Source organism: Crocuta crocuta, unplaced genomic scaffold, assembly GCF_008692635.1.
Source record: "Crocuta crocuta isolate KB4526 unplaced genomic scaffold, BGI_CrCroc_1.0 scaffold128, whole genome shotgun sequence".
Classification (NCBI taxonomy): Eukaryota; Metazoa; Chordata; class Mammalia; order Carnivora; family Hyaenidae; genus Crocuta; species Crocuta crocuta.
The window spans coordinates 4203282-4224371 of record NW_027532232.1 but is presented as its reverse complement, the minus strand read 5'-3'; the positions used below and the strand labels follow the sequence as shown (position 1 = coordinate 4224371).

Below are 21090 nucleotides of genomic sequence, written 5' to 3'. Positions count from 1 at the left end.
TCTCTCTACTTCAATGTTGCGTTTCCCATCTTTTTAAAAGAGAAAATTACTCCCATGATAAATCATATGGTTTCAAGGGTTTTTAGGTTTGCTCTAATCTGGCCTCACTCAATTCAGGAAACACAAAGTACAAACGAATTTCCAGTGAGCCTTTGTTGAAATCCTCTCAGTAATGGAGAGTCCATGGCCTCAAAATGGCAGCCACTCATTTTTTTAAGTAGCAGTAATTATTAGGAAGTCCTTCTTATAGGGACTGAAGTCTTGCTTTCACTAGTCTTCTCTGGTCCTGGTGAGTCAGCCTCTCTGTGGCTTCCCCCGTCCAGGTTGCAGTTGTCCAAGTCTGGAAATGGATTCTCTCATGTCTTTTAATCATATCTTAGTATCCCCAGGCCTCCTGATTTTACTTTGGGGGGGAGAGGCTTTTGTTCATCCACTCTTTTTAGCAGAAGATTAATATCTGTCCTAAAATGAGGTGCTTAGGGATAGGCCATGACATCCTGCTGGGGTGTGACTGTCCTTCTTGCTCTGGATATGATTCTCTTATTAACATAGCTCAGTACTGTACTTATTTAAACATAAATCACCCCAACATATTGGCTCATACCAAACTCCCCATGAAATCAACCTGAGTCTTTTTCATGACACCAGGAGGTCTTCTGTCTTCTACTTAGTTGGGTTTCCCCCTCTTTTTTTGGTTTAATGCAGAAGGTAAGTCTGTCTTTATTATATTTCATATCATTATTTTATTCTGTATTTCTAGGCCATCCAGATGCTTTTGAAGGTTTTTGTTTTAACCATCCAACTTATTAAATCATCCTCGCAGCTATGTGTTATTTGTGTAATTAATATACATTCTATTTGTATCTTTATCCAAGACATTGATAGAAACACTGGGGGGAAAAAGTAAACAGGAAATCCTGCTTCAGGCTTTGACTTATATTTTTCTCCCTCGATTTAAAGACTTTTGAGATACTATTAAATCTGTTGCTGGAAATCACATCTGTAAAATCTATGACTTCACTCAGCTGGTAAATGATAAAAAATGGACATAATGAGAGCTGATGAAATTTCTACTTTGTGGAACTTTGTTGCTAGTGATTCTGACTTCCTTCTAGAAGGGTTCAGAAACGTAGGGCAGATGAGAGTCAGTTGCTAACGGAAGTCATTGCCCTGGGGACAAGTGGCAGCATCTTACCTTCCTGTCCTGTGCATACTTCCATATCCACATGGGGATCAGGGACTTCCTTACAGGTGTTTATATGTTCTTTATGCAACTCATTGACACACACACAGTGTAAGTGCACAGCACAATTTTCCTTTGGTCTACAGAAAAATCTGGGTGTAACACTCACTTGTCACAGATTAATAGCACAGTAAATTTTTTTAAAATTTTATATGCTTATTTTTGAGAGAGAAAGAGAGACAGGGTGCAAGCAGGGGAGGGGGCAGAGAGAGAGAGAGGAGATACAGAATCTGAAGCAGGCTCCAGGCTCTGAGTTGTCAGCACAGAGCCTGATGTGGGGCTTGAATTCATGATGTGTGAGATCATGACCTGAGCCAAAGTGAGACACTTAACCGATTGAGCTACTCAGGCACCACCACCCCCTTTTTTCTTATGTTTATTTACTCAGGCACCACCACCACCCCTTTTTTCTTATGTTTATTTATTTTTAAGAGAGAAAGAGTACAGTATAGTAAATTTTTAGTTTCAGAGGATGGTGCCTTTATGGTGTTATTGTTCATGACTTTGAAGGTCCATGCTGTGTTAGATATTGTGATTTTGCTCACGTGTGAATGGAATCATGTAGCCCAAATTACTGATGAACCAGAGAGTGTTACTTAGAGTGAGGGAAGTTATTAATATCCCTCAGCATTCCCGGCAGAACTTGACTTTGTGACTTTCATGAAGCCATGGAATTCACTGGTGCAGGCGTGAGTTCATGGTGGATGTCACTCTAAGAGTATCCCAGTGTAGCGTCTTCAGGAATATCATACTATCATGCTGTAGAGTCTGTTTTGAAGGAATGATTATGGCCCTGAAGGAGCACTTAACATTTTCAGTTATTCTTGACTGAATTGCAGGAATGCATGTGGCGAGACGCGGGCACTCCCCAGTGCCTCACGATGGACTTCGTACGAATGGCGAGGCTATCCTCCACTGAACAGTCACTTCTTGTTGTTGACTGATGGCATCCCCACTGGACAAGTTCCTTTGATCTACTTAAGGCCACGGGCTCTTGTCAAGTGAGCCCTACCTTGAAAACCCTGCGTGACCACAGACCAGATAAGTGACTCTGGCAGCTGGCTCTCTCTGCTTCCAGATGAGGGTAACAGTCATAGCTCTGGCTTCACTGGGTGGCTGTGACATTTAGCATCACATCTACACACATGAGATGTTTCGCACAAAGCACACAGTGTGTGGTTATGAATTTCAGCCTTCCTTCTGTTCCCAGACAGCCACTGAGCAAGTGGCACCCATCCTGTCTTTTCCTGAGGACGCAGCCCTTCCCTCAGGGGGCCCATGCCCCACTCTGCTTGTCTGCTGCCTTGCCTGGTGTGTTCCTGCTTCTGAGTCCAGGAGTACTTTTTGCTCTTGGCCATATTCTGGTGTGAGATGTGGGACGTGTCCCTCGACCACTTAACCTCTACTGCCCCCCTCTGATTCTTCCTCTTTTCCTTTCTTGGTCAACCAGCACAGGGACTATGGAAAAGGGGTTGGGGGTGCAGGCCAACGTGTCTGCCTGCCTGGGTTCAAGTTTAGCTCCACCTCTCACTAAGTAGGTGGTCTCAGGCAAGATGTTTAACCTCTCTGTGCCTTGGCTTTCTCATCTGTAAAATGGAGACAGTCTTGCATGCTCTTGAATAATCATCTTGATGATCTCATAGACTCACTCTGAAGGTCCAGTGAGTTTATCTATCTACGGTGCTTAGGATGGAGGTCAGCTTGCAGGAAGTCCCATAACGGCCTACATCATTGTTGTTTTCCTTATAGGTCAGGTCACCTATTCTCCTAATTATATGCCCCGCCCTCATCTTTTAAAATGAGTGTGTATGTGTGTGTGTTTTATACAATTAATGACATTCTTTCTGATCACCACTACTTGCTGGACACAAACTCACCTTCTCCTTGGCCCACGCATCACCCACCATCTTAATCATTTCCATTCTTGGCTCACAATACACAGTCTCATAGTAAAAAAAAAAAAAGTCTGTATGTATATGTATATATTCTTCCATTGACTGTACATGAATCACTTAAAAATATGTAACCAATCACATCTGTAATTTAATCCAGACAGAGCCGATCTATGGTGAGAAAGGGCACGAGTGACTGTCAGGTTCACAATCACACACACAGGGTGAGTGCTGCACCACAACTTCCACATCCCCACTGGCCTTCCAATTTGCCTGTAATCTCAGCGAGCGCTCTCAGAAGGAGAGGAAGACCGGAACACGCTGATGTGTTTAGACAAAGAAGAAACCAAATTAAACACTGTTAGTAGGTGCGGATCTTTAATGAGCCAATGAAGGAGCAGGGAACAGGCACTTGGCTTCACTTGTGTTTCGGTTTGTATCGCAGCCCAAACGACCCTGGCTCTGCTTCCTTCATGGACACAGTGTCCACAACCACCAATCACAATGTGTTTCAAGGGCAAAGCAGTGGCTTTAGAACATATCGCTTGAACAATTTACCCCCAAGATGATCTGATAAACATTCTCTTCTGCATCACTGAGAAAAACAACATACCTCTTGGACCAAGAAGAAAGATATTGGTGACCGAATCCAATGATAAGAAATTGACCCAGTCACTTAAAAAAAATCCAAATTCACATCACCTAACAATTCTTATGCCAAACATATTCTTACCGTACGTTTATACCTACAGCACAGAATTCTTACCTATAACTTTTCCTAGAAAGAGCGACTTGGGAGAATTGAACAGGGTGTCAGATGAACTCGGCAGATGGTAACTCACAGAAGGATAATGATCAAGCTGTAGGGAGAAAACAAGAGACACCTTTAGAAGGATATGGCTAACCTGTGCTGGAATCAAATCTTCCTGGGGGGGATGACATCATTCTTGGAACTCCGGTGTCTGGATATCTTATTTCAGAAGGTGCTGACTCTGAAACACCAGCCTGAGAAAACAGGAAGACCGTCTATTCCTTCTGTGGGGTTATTTGAAAGCAATCTGAGCTTGGTAAGTGAAGACTCCTGATGAATTGTTCTTCAGCGTAGGCACATTTTTTTGTGTGAAGAATTTGTGCACATTTTCTGTTGGATTAAGATCCTTGCTCATTTTATGTATTTTGCTTTTTAAAAATTTATTTTTATTTATTTTGAGAGAGAAACAGAGAGCAAGTGGGGAAGGGACAGAATGAGAGGGAAAGAGAGAATCCCAAGCAGGATCTACAGCTGTCAGTGCAGAGCCCGATATGGGGCTCAAACTCACGAACCTGAGATCATGACCTGAGTCAAAATCAAGAGCTGGACACTTGGGGCACCTGGGTGGCTCAGTCAGTTAAGCATTTGATTTCAGCACAGGTCATGACCTCACAGTTTGTGAGTTTGAGCCCCACATCGGGCTCTGCCCTGGTGTTGCAGAGCNCATTTTCTGTTGGATTAAGATCCTTGCTCATTTTATGTATTTTGCTTTTTAAAAATTTATTTTTATTTATTTTGAGAGAGAAACAGAGAGCAAGTGGGGAAGGGACAGAACGAGAGGGAAAGAGAGAATCCCAAGCAGGATCTACAGCTGTCAGTGCAGAGCCTGCTTGGGATTCTCTCTCTCTCTCTTAAAATAAATAAATAAACTTAAAAAGAAAAAAAGAGTTGGACACTAAACCAACTGAACCACCCAGGCAACCCCCTTGCTCATTTTAATAAGAGTAAAGTCTACTTGATCCAATCTCCAGTATTAATCTCTGAGATAGAAAATGCTACATCTATAACGATGAATAACGATGCTTATTGTCCAGGTTTATTCACCTTTCCATACTATAAGCTTTCAGACCAATACTGATCTTTGGTATGCATATTCAAATATGAACATATATACATAAATATGTATATTCAAGCGTTGAAACTCAAATTGGGTAAAATATAGTTTTTTGGCTTATCAAATTAGGATGATACTCCCACAGGGCAGGGACAATAGAGCCTGGAGGGGACAAAGACACATTTGCTCCAGAATGTCTCGTTCTTTCCGAGAGGAGGTGAGTTGGCAGTGGAAGGAAGGGAAGAGAATCAGGTGGAAAGAGCTTACAGATAATGGCTGTCCGAGCCACGCACATTTCTGATGACATTTCCCACGAACGAAGTGCAAACGCTGGGGTCCCAGTACGAGGATTTCTCTTGTCCTCCGCGTCCCAACATGGCTTTTCCTGCCTTAGCTGTCTTTTTACAACTGATACGATCTAGTTCTGTTTTCCCCACCGGGAGCCCCTAGAGTTTTCTGTGCCACTTTGTAGCCACCTGTGAAAAATCTCTTTCGCAGCCTTTCGCTTCTCTTGAGATGGGTTGCGTACCTGCTAAGGTAAGTGGGGTAAAGTGCAGATCAAGGAAGCACTGCACCACGGTGCCTGCGCTGCTGGGATTGCACACAGGGCCTTGCTGAAGGTGGCAGCACAGACTCCAGAAACTGGAGCCCTCCCTGTCCTTGGGGGTCACCGCCAAGATGGGCGAAGCTTCAGGAAGCCAGGCTGCTGTCTGCACAAACAGGTGCTGGGAAGCGAGCTCATCTCCTGCTCCACGTGGACAATGAGCCTCTTTGAGGAATGACCTCACCTGACTCTGGAGACTGCTTACTAGAGACTCAGGGCTTATTGAAAAGCCGGGGTTCAAAGACTCATCACATCTCGGGAATCTGGGGAATTCTGACCTGTAGAGCCGGTATAGTAAAAATATTGTGTGCGAGAACTGGTGGCACTGGAACAGAGCTCCAAAAACACTGGTAAAGCAAACACTGGCATGCTCACCTCGAAATCTAAAGCGTTTTCTATCATTTTAAGTGCATCACTAACAGGACACTTATTCTGCCGAGGGAGTCTTAAGATATTTTAAATCTCATGAAGTTGCTATGCTGGCTGCTGAATATTAGCTAGCTGCTTTGGCGCCATCTGGTGGCAAATGTAGGTAACTGCTGCTGTCCTTCCCTCCACTTCCATAGAAAGTTTTTTGGTCAAAAAAGATACCCATAGAATGCCAACATAATCCAGTATGATCAGCTACCCTACATGCTTCACAGCGATGCTCTTCCCCTAAATACTTCTTATATTTTTATCTGTCTCAAAGAACTTAAAGATGGATTCAAACCATGTATGTTCATTATAGAGAAAATAATAGTATAGATTTGCAGAAAAAAACCCCACCTGGTGATAATTAGTGTTTTCATCAAGTCAACTTTTCCATGTATATTATTTTAATTTTTTTTTACAGGAATTGGATGGAACCCAGCTACACATATTGCTTTGTATTTACTTTTCATTACTTAAAGATGTAGTATGAAATTCTGTGTCAATAAGTCTACAACTAAGTCATTATTTGTCATGAATTACTGGTATCCCGTTTTATGAATATTCCATACATGATTTTAGAAGCTGTCAAATTTTGATGTTTAAACTTTTAGATTTCTTTTGTCTTTTGGCCCTGTACAGTGTCAAGCACATAGTGGTCTTCAATAAAAATGTGTTGACATATGTTAATGTAACTCTTAAAGTTGTGAACAAAGGGGCACCTGGGTGGCTCAGTCGGTGAGGTGTCCGACTTTGGCTCAGGTCATGATCTTGCGGTCTCTGAGTTCAAGCCCCGCATCTGGCTCTGTGCTGACAGTTCGGACTCTGTCTCCCTCTCTTTCTGCGCCTCTCCAACTCATGCTCTGTCTCTCTCTGTCTCAAAAATGAATAAAGGTTAAAAAAAATAAAAAAATAAATAAAGTGCACACAGAGTGAAATCAGTTCTCAGATGTGGCCTGACCCACCCCGTGGAATTACCTTTCTTCCCTTGAACTGTTTCTATGGATCCAGACCAGACTGACTTGGCTGTTTAGCAGCCCTTTAATATTACTTGTGTTGAGCTCACAGTAAAATAAAATTCCTGGCTTACTTTCAACTTTCCTCCCTTCCTGTATATATGGAGTTAAGAACTTGAACCAAAACCTAAATTTTATGTCTACTTATATTAAGGTTTATTTTTTCTTTTGTGTTGAAGGAAAAGTTTCTGAATCTTGATGCTGTCATGTGAAATATCAGTGATCCTGCCTGGTTTTGATTTATTGTAAATGTTCCGAATACTCCTAAGACTTACTTCATCAAGGAAGTGGGGTCTCAGAGTGATGCCTCCGTGATGGCACAGCCTGGGGACAAGCCCTCCAGATGACAATAAGATGCCCTGTGCAGTTCCCTCCTCTCCCACCCCCCATGGCCCACGTGCTACAAACGCCTTCTGTCTCCCACTGCACACACACACCACAGGCTAACATGCACCTGCTTCCCCACAGGCACTCCCGGGGGTGACTTCCTGCTCAGCCAGCAAGCAGACCAGCTCCAGGCTGGCCAGACCAGAACCCCTCTGCTCTCCGGAGGGCTGAACATCACACCTTCTCCAATGGCGTCTGAGATCCTCCACTGTTCCTCAGGTCTGGGGGAGCCTCTAGGAACTTCTACTGGAGTTCCCTTCTATCGTCGGTTCCCTTTATTGTAGTTAATTCTTATTTCCAAATCCCCCATGTTTAACCCACTGTGCGGCTTCTGTCTCCTGACCGGGCCCAGACAGCTACGCCAGGAAAGGAGGAAGCATGTACTGAGCAACGACTGTATGCAAGGCTTGCTAGGCTTTTCACATCTTATTTACTTCTAAATATTGGATAGGTGTCCTCTTCTTTGGTAATACAAAAAGTGTCCAAAGTCAGAAGGAGAGTAAGTGGCAGAATTGGCATTGCAGCCAGAGACCAAATGGTAAGGTACCAGCGACAGTCTCCAGAATTAGTGCAGCCATCCCAACTAGGGAAGGGAGAAGATCGGCCGTATTTTAAGTATTGACATTTGAAGGAGGAAATGCATTAAAAATCAGATAAGGCAAGAAAGGCTGAACCTGAGAAGCCCAAGGCCATGTCACACTACATCATTTCACGTGTATTGCCAGGTAGCCAGCCGCCTCCTTTCCAATGAGCTCTGGTGCATTTGCCATGGTTAAGTGTAATAATTTCAAGGTAATTTCTTTGGGGTCCACGTGAACTATTTTGCTGTGCATTTAGCTGGTGGTCATTTTACTGGCAGTTAAGAGGCAATAAGAGATTGTGTAATGGAGGCTCATAAAAATTAAGGACTGTGACTCCATGTGCCGCGAGGTGACCTTAAGGGAGCACTAATTTGTTCAACATTTACCATTATACCGAAATCGAAATCGGGCTGGGGCCCTTGTCCTAAGCGCCAGAGTTGAGAGCTTTAATGTTCATTCAGGTATTATTTTACAGTTTCAGTTCATTTGCATTTGTAAGCCTGCGTTTGAAGGGATTTCATCTGCCTTGCTTGTGTTTTGGGGGTGGAGTGGATGAGGCAGGGAAGGAACGAGATGAAAGACTGAAGCAGCGCACCACTGGAGGGGCAGCTCCACCCCAGATGCAGCGACACTCTGGACAAACATCCGGGATGTCACGCCTCCTTTCCTCATCCTGAGTTTTGGGTAATACGTGGAATTAGCTCAGACACACTGAATCAGAACATACCATCTTGATGGGGGTTTCTATTCCGCGTTGAAGCTGAAACCTGACCATGAGGAAAGGTCATTGCAAACAGATATTAGGGACGAAACCAATCAGCTTGTCTTATCCCCAAACTCTCCCTTCCCCTCCATCCCCAGCTGGCCCCCCCTCCCCCTATGGATGTTATAGGAGAAGGAGTTTGAAGAGCAGAGACTGTACCTTTCTCTCCCATCTTAACCTCGTCCCACCTGGGGGCCCGCAGAGGGGTCCCTGCAGGCTGCTCACAACTGATAACTGACCGAGAAAGGGAAAGAGCAGGACTCAAGCCTGGCACCAAGGGCTCATGCACTACAGTGACTCTTCCTGACCCCAAGCCACTGTGTTCTCATTGGTGGAGAGGACACGGTAAACTTACGTGAGAGGGGGAGACAGTAATGTGGAATTTTCGTGGGTCTTCTACCAGCTACAGGGCTGCCGCCCGTCCCTCCCTGTCCCCTGGCTAGACAGTGACTTTATGAGGACAAGGCCAACCCCTACCACCCGTCCCCCTCTGGGAGCCAGCGCCTGGCCTGATGCCATTCAGGCTTGGGAAACCTTGAGCCGGGGCTGAGCAGGCAGAGGGAACACCCCAGATGTCAGAACCCAGGACGGTCCCTCTCCTTTGGACTTGTGGCTGCTTCTTTCCTGCAGATTTATCTAGTAAACCTCCTGGCCCTTTTATGGCCCACTTGGAGTGGGCCTGTATCACCTTAGGTGCTTGCTTAATATTTATTAAAGGAGTCATCACTGGCTGAGCCGCACTGAAGTGTCTGTGTGTGTGTGTGTGTGTGTGTGTGTGTGTGTGTGTGTAAGGCATGGGAACCCTGGCTCTTACTTCCATTAGAACTTGGTTCTTCTAGGAGAGCTCTGTGGATGACCCAGTGATGGAAGGCCTACAGAACTCTGCGGCCATCAGGTTTGGGTGAATATGTCTGAAGACTGCGTGAAAGGAGACGGGCTGATGGCTGATCTGTGAGTCTGAATCTTTATGCTTTGGTTTCCTTCCCCCTACTCCGAGAGCCTCTGGGAGTAGACACTGGCCCACTACTCAGTGTAGCCCGTTCCCGGGCCCACAGGGCATCACTGCGGGAGCCAGCGTGTTGCCTCTCCCAGTCTATCACTGTCAGGCTATGTGACTGTCCCTCCAATTCCAAGAGTGACCAGCGATGCAGATGGTAGGTGGCCACCTGGGGTGTTGATCCAGTGAGAGGTCACACTGTATTCTACCTCAGTTTGATTTTGGTCTACACAGCTCCTGAGCCCCACTTACAGAGATACTTAAAGGGAGGAAAGAGGCCAAGAAACACTCTCCTCTGTAGCTGAACGATGGGATATGTGAGAAACAGTCCAGGTTTTATGACTGGGTTGGTGATGAACGTCTGTAATGGAGGTGCCCAGTGTGTTTGTGGCCTCCATGAATGGGGGCGTTAACCAAATAACTCAGTTACCTGCAGATACACAAGCCAGGGAGCCTTTGCGTCTTCAGGACAAGATTAGAGGAGAAGGTGGCATCTTCCTAGAGTGAGGAGAGGGAACGGCAGAGTGTTCTCCCCTCCCTGCTGCCTCTCTTCTCGGACCCTACTCAACATCTCCCAGTCCTTTGGACCCACTGAGTCCTCTTACACATGCTTCGTTCAGGGCTTTGTAAGTGCCTGGTATTTGCCTGGCATGATCTGTTCTCCCTTCGCCAAAGATGATGAATGATTCCTTATCCTGGGAATTAATATCTGACCACTCTCTTTTTTTCTAGCCTGATGCCTCAGCGCGGGGCCCTGGTGAGCTGGGCTCAACCATCATCTCCTTAGCTCCTTCTCTTAAGCCTGCATCTGGCTCTGGGGTCCCTGTAGCTCCAAGACAAAGCAAAGGAGACTTTGCCTTCACAGCGAGGAAAGACCCAGCCGAATCCACCAGCCCCAAGTCTTTCTAGAAGAGAAAACACTTTGTCAGTGGGAGCTGGGGGCTCTCTCCCAACACAGCCATCTGACCATGGGGAGGGAAAGAGGAGAATATGTGGCTGGAATTCGCTCATTTTCTCTGGTTACTGCTCTACCCTCTCCAACACCTGGGTTGCTAGGACCCTGTTTCTCTTCCTTGGAGGGTGGGCGGGACTGGGAATCCTGCTCTCCTGGTGAGGGTCTCTACGGGGACTCTTCCAGATTTCCAGTGTGAGAGAGGAGAGGCGTTTTGTGGGTGTGGGAACAGGGATGGGAGTCAGGTCCTGGTGCTGCCACTCAACAGCTGCTTGACATTCAACATGTCACCAACACCCCTTGGTGTTTCCTCCTTCATAAAACAAGGAGGTTGGGCCAGATGATACTTAAGGCTTCTCTGAAAAGGTCTTGCTTCTATGGGCCTAAGAAGTGGTGTTTTCCCAGGTCCCTGGGATGTTCCTTTATTTTTGAGAGAGAGAGAGAGAGAGAGAGAGAGAGAGAGAGAGAGAGAGAAAGAATGAGCAGACGAGGGGCAGAGAGAAAGATACAGAATCCAAAGGAGGCTCCAGGCTCTGAGCTGTCAGCACAGAGCCCAACTCGGGGCTCCAACTGAAGAACCTTGAAATCATGACCTGAACTGAAGTCGGATGCTCAACCGACTGGGCCACCGAGGTCCCCCTCAGGTCCCTGGGGTTTTGAGCAGACTGCTGCTAAGCCTTGGCTCCCAGGCATAGTAATGCAGTGTCATTCAGCACATTATTCCATGGCAGGCAGTCCTAGTGAGGGCAGGGGGTGAGAAGAAGGCCCCCCACCCCACTCTATAAATCCCGGGCAGAGTGTGCTCACGTTCAGTTCTAAGACCCACATGTCTAACCAGAGCTATCTCTGCATATGTATTTAAATACCTCAGAAAATTTGGTTCTTAATATTCAGCCTCAAGGAAATGCTTATATAAAGGTCAGGTTCAGTCAGGGCATTTTAAGGAGCTAGGAGCCTAAAGACAGCTCATTTGTCTCCTCTTTCCCCACAAATACAGAGGAGGTCCCAGGGAGTTAGTAATTTTGCCCAAGTTCATAGACTCTAGCGGTAGCATCAGCCTTGAACCAATATTAATAAACTCAGGGGAAGGTTCTCTTCCAGAAATGATTAAGGCTTAAGAGATAAAGGATTAAGAGACAGCTCCTTCTTTGAAGTATGTGTGTGTTATTTCTCTCTCAGAGATGTCAGGAGGTTTCCTTGATGGCTTGATAAACAATTTTAAAACAAGAGGCATTGTAAGTATTGATTGGTATTGTTACTGTGCTGTTATTATTATGGTAATACAATCAGCACAATATATCTGCCTCATAAGGTCAAGGGCAACTGGAATTTAGTGGTACTGATACATCAAAAGAATTAATGAATCCATTAAATGATTTATGTTTTATGTCAAAAATTCTTCAAAAATGTAAAAAGGAAAAAAAATAGCTTTCAAATGCTGGCCTGCTTCCCCTAGCCTAACACTCCACCTACTGGAAAAACACCAAATACTATTTAAAGCATAAATTGTTAAAAAACCAAACATACTGGCTTTGTATCAATAAATTCGTACAGTTCTTAGCAATATCAGTGAATGGGAAGAGTAATTCTTATTTCACAGCTGATATAGCATTTCTTTAACAGCATTAGTGTTAAAGACTTTTATGGTAGAAATGACCCAAACGCTCTACAGTTTTTTTTTTCTCAAAGAATTCAGTCAAAAAATATCTAGGACTTTAGGTTTGTGTTTCGACTTGCACATGAGAATTCAGAAGATAAAGATAAGGCTTTAAATATCCATATCTGAACTAATCTCTAGTAATTATGCCTCCAAGTTTCTTTTTAAAGATCTAGTATGAGCTTAGCCTGTGGCTTTTATACAATTTCATATTTAAATTTTTTAATGTTTATTTTATTTTTGAGAGAGCAAGAGACAGAGTGTGAGTAGGGGAGGGGCAGAGAGAGAGGGAGACACAGAATCGAAAGCAGGTTCCAGGCTCTGAGCTGTCAGCAGAGAGCCCCATGCGGGGTTCGAACTCAAGAACCATGAGATCATGACCTGAGCCAAACTCAGTGCTCAACTGACTGAGCCACCCAGGTCCCTATATAGTTTCATATTTAAAGTCACTTCAGTAACCAGTCAATTTAATCATTATACGTAGTGGGTGGTTTTGACAATAATTTACATAATTAGCATCAATTAAATCATTTCATATGGCATATTTTCCTGAAGGGCTCATGGCTAAACACATTTTGGTAGATTATAAAATGACTTTCCAGGAGTAAGAAAAAGCAAATAAATGGGTGGTAAAAGGTAGAAGACAAAGAAGAGGAGTAAAAACAAAATTAGAAATAGTCAGTTTTGAAAACAGGTCTTAATGTGTTGCTGAAAGTATATAATGTAGTGGCAAACATTTGCATTAATTAAGTGAGAAGAATAACAAAACAAGAATGAGAACAATTATGAGAAGCAATGTAGACACGACAAATGTGATCGAGGCCATTTCTATTTTAGTCTTTTCTAGCCCCTGTGATCTCCATTTGTCAAGCATGTGTTTTCAGGGGTTATTTAAATATGGCCCCTGGTGAATTCTGGGTGAGTCATTTGGGGGAGTGTTAATGAGGCCATCAATAAAAATGACGTATTAGGAAACATCTGTCTCATGAGTCTATGAAGAGTGGAACTGTTATAGTCTCGTGTGTCTGATATTATTGGTGTCATGTTGTTTATCTGCTGAGTTTGGGACTGGTCTGTGTGGAAGTGAATGGCTTCTCTGATTGTCAAGTTCTCAACACAGGGCCCTCAGTGTGACTAGTCAGTCCAGATACAAGGACTTTATCTGAAGGGGAGTTCCTCACAGAAGGATGCAATTGGTCAAATCTTTTAAAATTTTTGTTTAATGTTTTATTTATTTCTGAGAGAGAGACAGCATGAGCAGGAGAAGGTCAGAGTGAGAGGGAGACACAGAATCTGAAACAGGCTCCAGGCTCTGAGCTAGCTGTCAGCACAGAGCCCGACATGGGGCTCAAACCCACGGACTGTGAGATCTTGACCTGGGCTGAAGTCGGATGCTTAACCACCTGAGCCACCCAGGTGCCCCAGTCAAATCTTTTAGAAGTGAGCAGGTTGGCTGCACCAGCTGGAGGCATCTGCCAGTATGAACTACTAAGAAGGTTACACCTGTCCGGTGGTGCACCCATCCCATAAGCCATCCAGGGCATGGGTGAATGATTACCACAGGATGACCTGATGCCCAGGGGGCTTCCTTGTGGGAAGAGGGAGACCCTTGGCATAAGGCTCAATTCACTCCCTGACCATATCTCCTAGCAGTGGTCTCTCTATAAATGACAGGACTCCTAATACCTTCTAACACTAGGCAAGGACTTTCATGTGATCTTATTGTCCAGCCACCTTGTCACCTGGGTCTGGAGCTAAGCTGAGATGTACATAGAGACATACCCAGATGGGTTCAAGGTGTTTCTACTCCTGTTTTGGAACTGTGACTGATAAAACAATTAGGGAGTAATAGTATAAGACAATATATGAAAACTGAGTGTAAAGTATTACCCCAAATTCTAAAATGTGTGATACTGAGAATAACTGCCATCATGGTTTAATACAGAACTTTGCAGAGTGGAGGCATTTTGAAGGAGGCAGGTATCTCTAGGGGCAGTGAGGTAACCAGCCTCACTGGTTCTTAGGGTGTGTTCTGGAGACAAATGATAAATGACAATGGAAGGTAGCAAAGGGACACTAGATTGTCCAGGGCTTTAAATGCCAGGGAGAGAGGTCTGGATTTGAGCCAAGCATGGCTGGGGTTAGTTTACTTACTAATTTTTATTCTGATGTTACATCTTCCCCAATTTATTGTAGTTATCTGTAACCACAATTTCTTTACTAGGAGGGAAAATTCAATGTTTTATTTCTGCCAAGCACCTGACTCATCTCGTCCCAGAAGTTTGGAGTCGACTTCTTGTTGAACATAATGGTGGTGAGACCTGGAGATGGGTGAGGAAGGAGGCAGGGAGCCAAGGGGAATGAATCAGAGAGAAGTAAGCCCAGCACTGAGTGCGGTGAAGGATATGAGAAAGCTCTACAGAGGGATGATGGGTTCAGGGCTTGCTGAAGACACCAATATCTAATGGGTGGCATTCAGTGGCTTATTGTTCAAGACTTCATTCAGTATGCTGCATCCTCCTCCTCACGACCTGGAGACATCTAATGGGGGCTGCTGTGGAGTATACCCTTTGAATGGCTGTTAAGTGTTTCTATACCACAGAAGGTGCGAGCTTCATTTGGGTGGGTGTGCTGTGGTTCAGAGAGAGCATCCATAGAAGAGCCTAGAGATAGAGAGGACCCCTGGAAATCTTGGGGTGGGGAGACACTGGATTTCCATTAGGGATAGAAGGTTGGTGGGAAGCATGAATCGAGGTGATCTGACTGAAGGCTGGAGACTGAGTCTGACATGGTGGTCAATTAATGTATCAGTCACACCTATATAATAAAACCGGGAAGACCCTCTGCACACAGAAGCTCAACATACAGTACTCTTGTGCTGTCACATCAAAGTGCATGGAGGGTGATATGTCCTGAGGACAAGGAAGCCTTCCCTTTGGGACCTCTCAAATCTCATCCTCCATGCCCCTCACTTTGAATGGTTCCAATTTGTACCCTTTATAGTAAAACTGTTATCATAAGTGCAGCGCTTTCCTGAGTTCCACGAATCATTCTACCAAAGTGTTGAGTTTGAGAAATTAGTGAATTTGTAGCCGGTTGGTCAGAAATGAGGGTGGCCTGGGACCCTTGAACTTGCACCTGATGTCTGAGGGAAGGACAGTCTTGTGGGCATCTGTGTTCTTAAGGTGTGACTTTTGGTTCTAGAAGTCTTTGCAGAGAGTAAGCTAACAATAGGACAAAGATTTTTTAAAAATGAATAGTTTAGGGGCGCCTGGGTGGCTTAGTCGGTTAAGCGTCCGACTTTGCTTAGGTCATGATCTCGTAGTTTGTGGGTTCGGGCCCCGCGTCGGGCTCTGTGATGGCTGCCAGCTCAGAGCTTGGAGCCTGTTTCAGTCTGTGACTCCCTCTCTCTGACCCTCCCCTGCTCACACTGTCTCTCTCTCTCTCTCTCCTAGAAATAAATAAAAAAACATGAAAAAAATGAATAGTTTAGAAGCTGCGTCAAAAATGAATGAGATTCAGTAGACTTACTTAAAAAATAAAAAAGGGAGAGATTCAATGGTATATTCAAAGGGCTGAATTTAGGTTCAAAACAAGCATGGCAGAGAAGAGATGCCTCACCCAAACATTGTGTTCATGGTGTCACATGGGTGTCACATGGAGGGTCTGTCAAGAAGTGGGCAGTGCTACCAGAGCTCAGCTCTGAGGGGTGAGACCACTCAGAATATGGATGTTTTGATCAAGCCAATCTGACTTTCTGACTTTCTGGATGTCAAGTGTGGGAACAAGAGGGTGATATTCCAGTGATATTCCCAGGTGTGAGACCTGAGCAGCTGGAAGGATGGAGTAGCCATTGAGTCACATTGGAAAGGATACAGGTGAGGCAGGTTGTGTGTGGGGACACCCAAGGAGGCTAGATTTAGAAATATTGAGCTTGAATGTTTGTTAGACATCCAGTAGTTGGTTAGGTGTGGGTGATGTCAGCGTTGTGAGTCTGGAGTTCAGGAAGAGGTTGGGGTTGGGATAGTAATTTGGGATGAAACCACCAAAAAGGTGAGAAAAAACAGGAGAGAGGAAAGGACTACAGGCTGAGCCCAGAAATTCACCAACTGAGGGAGGTTAGGAAGGAGAGGAACCAGCAGAGAAGACTGAGCAGAAAGGCCAGCGACGTAGGAGGAAACAAGAACACGGCAAAGTCCCAAAAGTTAGGGGATCACTTGTTTGGAATATTGCCCTACAGTGGAGAAATATGGGAACTGAAAATTAGATTTAGTAGTGAGGAGGTCATCTTGATGGGAGAACTTTTAGCAAGTGGGCAAAGCATGACTGAGAATCAGTATAAGAGAAAAAGGAGGAAAAATTGTTCATGATTCACCCATCTGGCAATGGAATTATACACCAAACATGTAAATAACTCTTAAAACTCAGTAATAAGAAGGCAAACATTTCAATAAAAAAGGGTGCAAAAGACCTGAACAGATGCTTCATGAAAGATTTGCCAATGGTCAATGAGCGCATGAAAAGTTGCTCAACATCACTAGTCATAAGGGACATGAGAACTGAAGCCAAGGTGAGGTAGCGCTGCACATCCTCTTCACATGTAATTAAAAAGACTGACAATGTCAAGTGCTGGTGAGTATGTGGGGCAACTGGAACTTTCCAGTTTTGCTGGAAGTCACGTAAAATAGAAAGGAAGTTAAACATATACTTACCATAGAGCCTATCAACTCTACTCCCAGTTATTTATCCAAGAGAAATTTTTAAAAATGTCATAAATAAAACACACACACACACACTCACACACACACACACACATACATGCAAATGTTCATAACAGGTTTGTTCATAATATTCCCCAACTGGAAACGATCCACCAGTTTTCAGCAAAAAATCAATAAACCAACAAATGATGTTATATTCCTAAATGCAATCCTTCCCAGCAATGAAAATACACCTATGAATATAGTAAGAATGGATCTCAGAACCCTTATGCAGAAAGGACGGAGCCAGGCATGAAAGACAACATACTCTATGATTCCGTTCATGTAAGATTATGGAACAGATAAAATGAACATGTAGTTTTATAGAAATGGAACTAAAAATTTGATGAGTGGTTGCTTGAGGGAGTTGTTGGAGGAGATTGGCAAGAAAGGGGTGTGAGGGAACCTTCCAGTGTATTGGAAATGTTCTCTATTTTGACCACGGTCTTGGCTTCCTGAGCGTGCACATCAAAACTCCTCAATCGATGTACTTCACGTGTGCATATTGCATGACATGCAATTCACACCTCATAACGGTGACTCAGAAAGAATGGGAGAAGCTGACCGGAAACAGTGAGCACAGACAACTATCTCTGGGAGTTTTATTGCCAAGAAAAATAAAGAAAAGAGGAGAGTGTGGTCAGGACAGAACTATTTTTTGGTAAGTTTATTTATTTATTTTTTTGTGGGGGGCAGGGGCAGAGAGAGGGTGAGAGAGAATCCCAAGCAGGCTCTGACAGGGGACTCGATCCCACAAACTGTGAGATCATGATCTGAGCCGACATCAAGCTTAACTGATTGAGCCACCCAGGCGCCCTGAGGATAGAACTTTGCTTTAAAGGAGAGAAATACCCATGTTTGTTTGATGATGGGAACGAGCCAGGGGAGAAGGAAGACAGAAGTGTCATAACAATGCCCTTGAGTAGGCAAGGTGGGTTTAGTGGAAACATGGAGGTCTTGGCTTTAAACAGAACTCTCAGGCAATCTTAACTTTCCTCTCTGTTCTTTTCAAACATTCCACAATAAATCCACTTAATTTTTTAATTAGAAACACATAATAGGTGGTTTTTAAATTAAGAAGAATAGAATCTTTCCCATATCTGGTGATGTCAGGCAGGGACAGGTGGTGATTCTAGGTTGGGTCACAGATTGGATACAATATGCCATGAGGAGCCATTTGGATTCTAAAATCATCCTAACCAAACACACTATTCAAGTTTGCAATGTACGTTGTAGTTTCTGAGGAGGAACTTGAAGAGGATTGTGCTGTCTTCATTCTAGTGTCTAGGGAAGTAGGTATGGAAAGGTATTATCACACTTAGATATGGGAGAGCTGAGACACCAAGAGGTTTGGTCTAATCCAAGTCCATGGTGTCAGTCATAAATATTCAACGTAATACACATTACCATGTGTAAGATATCTGCTAAGTGTTAGAAAGAGAATTTCCTGACTTCCTGCAAGGCTAAGACTCCCTTTCAATGTAGCTAACTCTGCGTTTGTTATTTTTCAAGAAATAAAATGGCGTTTTCTATCATTGTCATTCTCCTGACCCAGGGAGCTAATGGCTCTCCTAAGTAAATGACATTCACTGAGCAATGATTCTTTGCCAGGTGGTGTTTTAAAATACTGAGAGAAAGTTTAAACGCTATAATGTTTAATCAGACTAGTGTTAAGGGCTTTACCATTCTCAACTTATGTAATGAAACAGCGTTTTCTTCTTTATTGGTTGGTCTTCTAGGTTTATAGGTTTGCTCAAATTGTGATTATGGAATGATTCTTATATGCGGGGTGTTTAAGTAAAGCAACCTCAGGTGCTCCTTTATTGATCTTTTTAATGCAGTGGCTTCAGTATTTAAATGAGTTTGAGTTTGTTTCTTTAATGGTCTTTCAATGAAGCTTGAGTTGACCTGGTTCCTTTCGCAATCACAACACCGTAATGGCAGAAAAGACTAATAATAAAAATGAACTCATTTTATGTGGTTGGAAAGGTTGCATTTCTATTGATTTTAACTGTAATATAGTTAAAGTCCTTGATATTAAAAAAAAACAAACTCAGTAAACACATCCTTTTTAGTACAGAAGCTCTATCGATATTACTTTGCCAGTAGGTTTTGGCGGCAATAACAATATTCAGGATGGAGTCTAAAAATTGGCATTATCAGAGGACTGATAACCACATCCTTCAAACTCTGTTCCAGGTGAAAGAGCGGTAAGGCGCATCAAGAAAATCTTTACATATGGAGGGACTTCAGAATGTGGGGTAAATGCTACGGGTCTGGAAACTCAGGTGGATGGCCAGTCTGCTGGCTTATAGAAAGCCTGAAAGCTCAGCTATCTGGAAACACTAATGTCTTTTAGTGCTATGTTTGGAGGCTGTTCCAAGGAGTAGAAAGTGGGGAGGGGTGGGAGATGTTAGCAGAGATGGTGAGGAATGGGGCAGAGAAAAGGCAAGGGGAAAGTATGTGTGATATGTGAGAAGAGAATTCACCTCTCCCGTGACCCAGCTCTGCACGTATGCGTGTGTGTATGTGTGTGTGAGAAAGCTATAACAAAACGGACCGAGATAACTCTCAGCTTTCTTCCTCTTCCTCAGTATCACCATCATCAACACAGCATCGAACATTTCTTGAAGGTCGACTCTAGAGTCAGAGTCCATGTTAGGTAGTTTACGCGTTTTATTTCAATGAATCTGCTAACAACGCTGTGGGCTGATACTCTTGTGTGCCCATTTAACGGTGGAGAAAACTGAGGTACCAGGATTAAGTTATGATGCCTAAGAGGATGCAGATCCTCAGCAGTACAGCCCAGAGGTCTGTGGAGCTCAAAGTCGAAGCTTCTCCACTGTGCCAGCCTGGGCCTGCGCTGTCACAAAGCTAGTCTGACATGATGCCCCCAGTGTGTGCACAGAATACTGAGAATGAGCAGAGAGCAGGGTCACCCCAATGTCACCTCTGTCATCTGCCTGCCCCTCTCCCCATTTTTACTACATCTCCGTTTATGGATCTTCTGATTTATGTGACCCCAGCCCCCTGGCATCCATCTCTGGGAGCGGGACAGGTTTTCAGAGCTGGTCCAGACATTGGAGGGTACCGGAACGTGTCCGTTCTTTCTCTGCAGCTCCCCACTCTGCATTCGTGGCCTTCTGGCTGCAGGGGTTAAACCCACAAGCTCAGGTCGGAAGCCACGGGCCTAAAAATATCCAGATCCTGATGTCATTGCCCCCCGGGGGGACCAGGAGCCTTGGGCTTGTTTCTACTGTCTGAAAAGTAGAAAAGCAGAGTTTCACTTCTGCTGGTGGCCCTGGGTGGCAGCATCAGAAAGGATGCTTGACCCAGAGGCAGCCACTCACTCAGCGGGATAAGACACTAGTCATTCTCTTGCTTCTCCTTCCTTTTAGAAGCCCTTCCTTGACCTTCACTTGCGAACTGCCGGCCTGGACCCTCTCCTCTACCCACCAAGTTTCTGTACTGCATCCCCTCCAGCATTCGGAACCGAGTCCCACATCCCAGACACGTTAGCACGCGGCTGGCTCCTTCGTTCTGTTCCTCACGTGGCGGCCGAGGGCAGCACGCGCAGCACATATGCCCCAGAAAGTAGAAGGAATCCACGGAGCGCACGGCATAGCTCACAACCCTCATTTCTTATAACCGCCGCTCATTCGTACACCCCTCCACTCACAAACCCCCCTTGGGTCTCTCCAGTGTGGGAGGCTCGGGGGCACAGCTGTGACATTGTGCAGACGGAAGCGAAATCCCTGGGTTGTTCCCTTTGGACACGACGGCAAGCTTCCATGTGCGTGAGCAACACCACACCCCAGGGCCCTCCGGTATTTCACAGTAGCTGCAAACGACCAGCGCTCCAACTCAGGACTTGGGAGCCTTTGCTTCCCCACACTCAGCGCCGGTTATGCCTCTTGGCCGCTAGAGGGCGTCTTAACACAGGCTCAGCACTTGCTCCGGCC

At 44.7% G+C, this 21090-nt stretch overlaps 1 protein-coding gene across 1 annotated transcript in view; it reads right to left on the bottom strand.

Moving 5' to 3' along the window:
- CNTNAP2 (contactin associated protein 2) overlaps positions 1-21090 on the bottom strand; it is a 1422049-nt gene that overhangs the window by 111240 nt on the left and 1289719 nt on the right. Inside the window, exon 23 of the mRNA XM_077778041.1 lies at positions 3902-3995. Coding sequence (XP_077634167.1) covers positions 3902-3995 — 94 coding nt within the window. The remainder of the gene's footprint in view (positions 1-3901; positions 3996-21090) is intronic.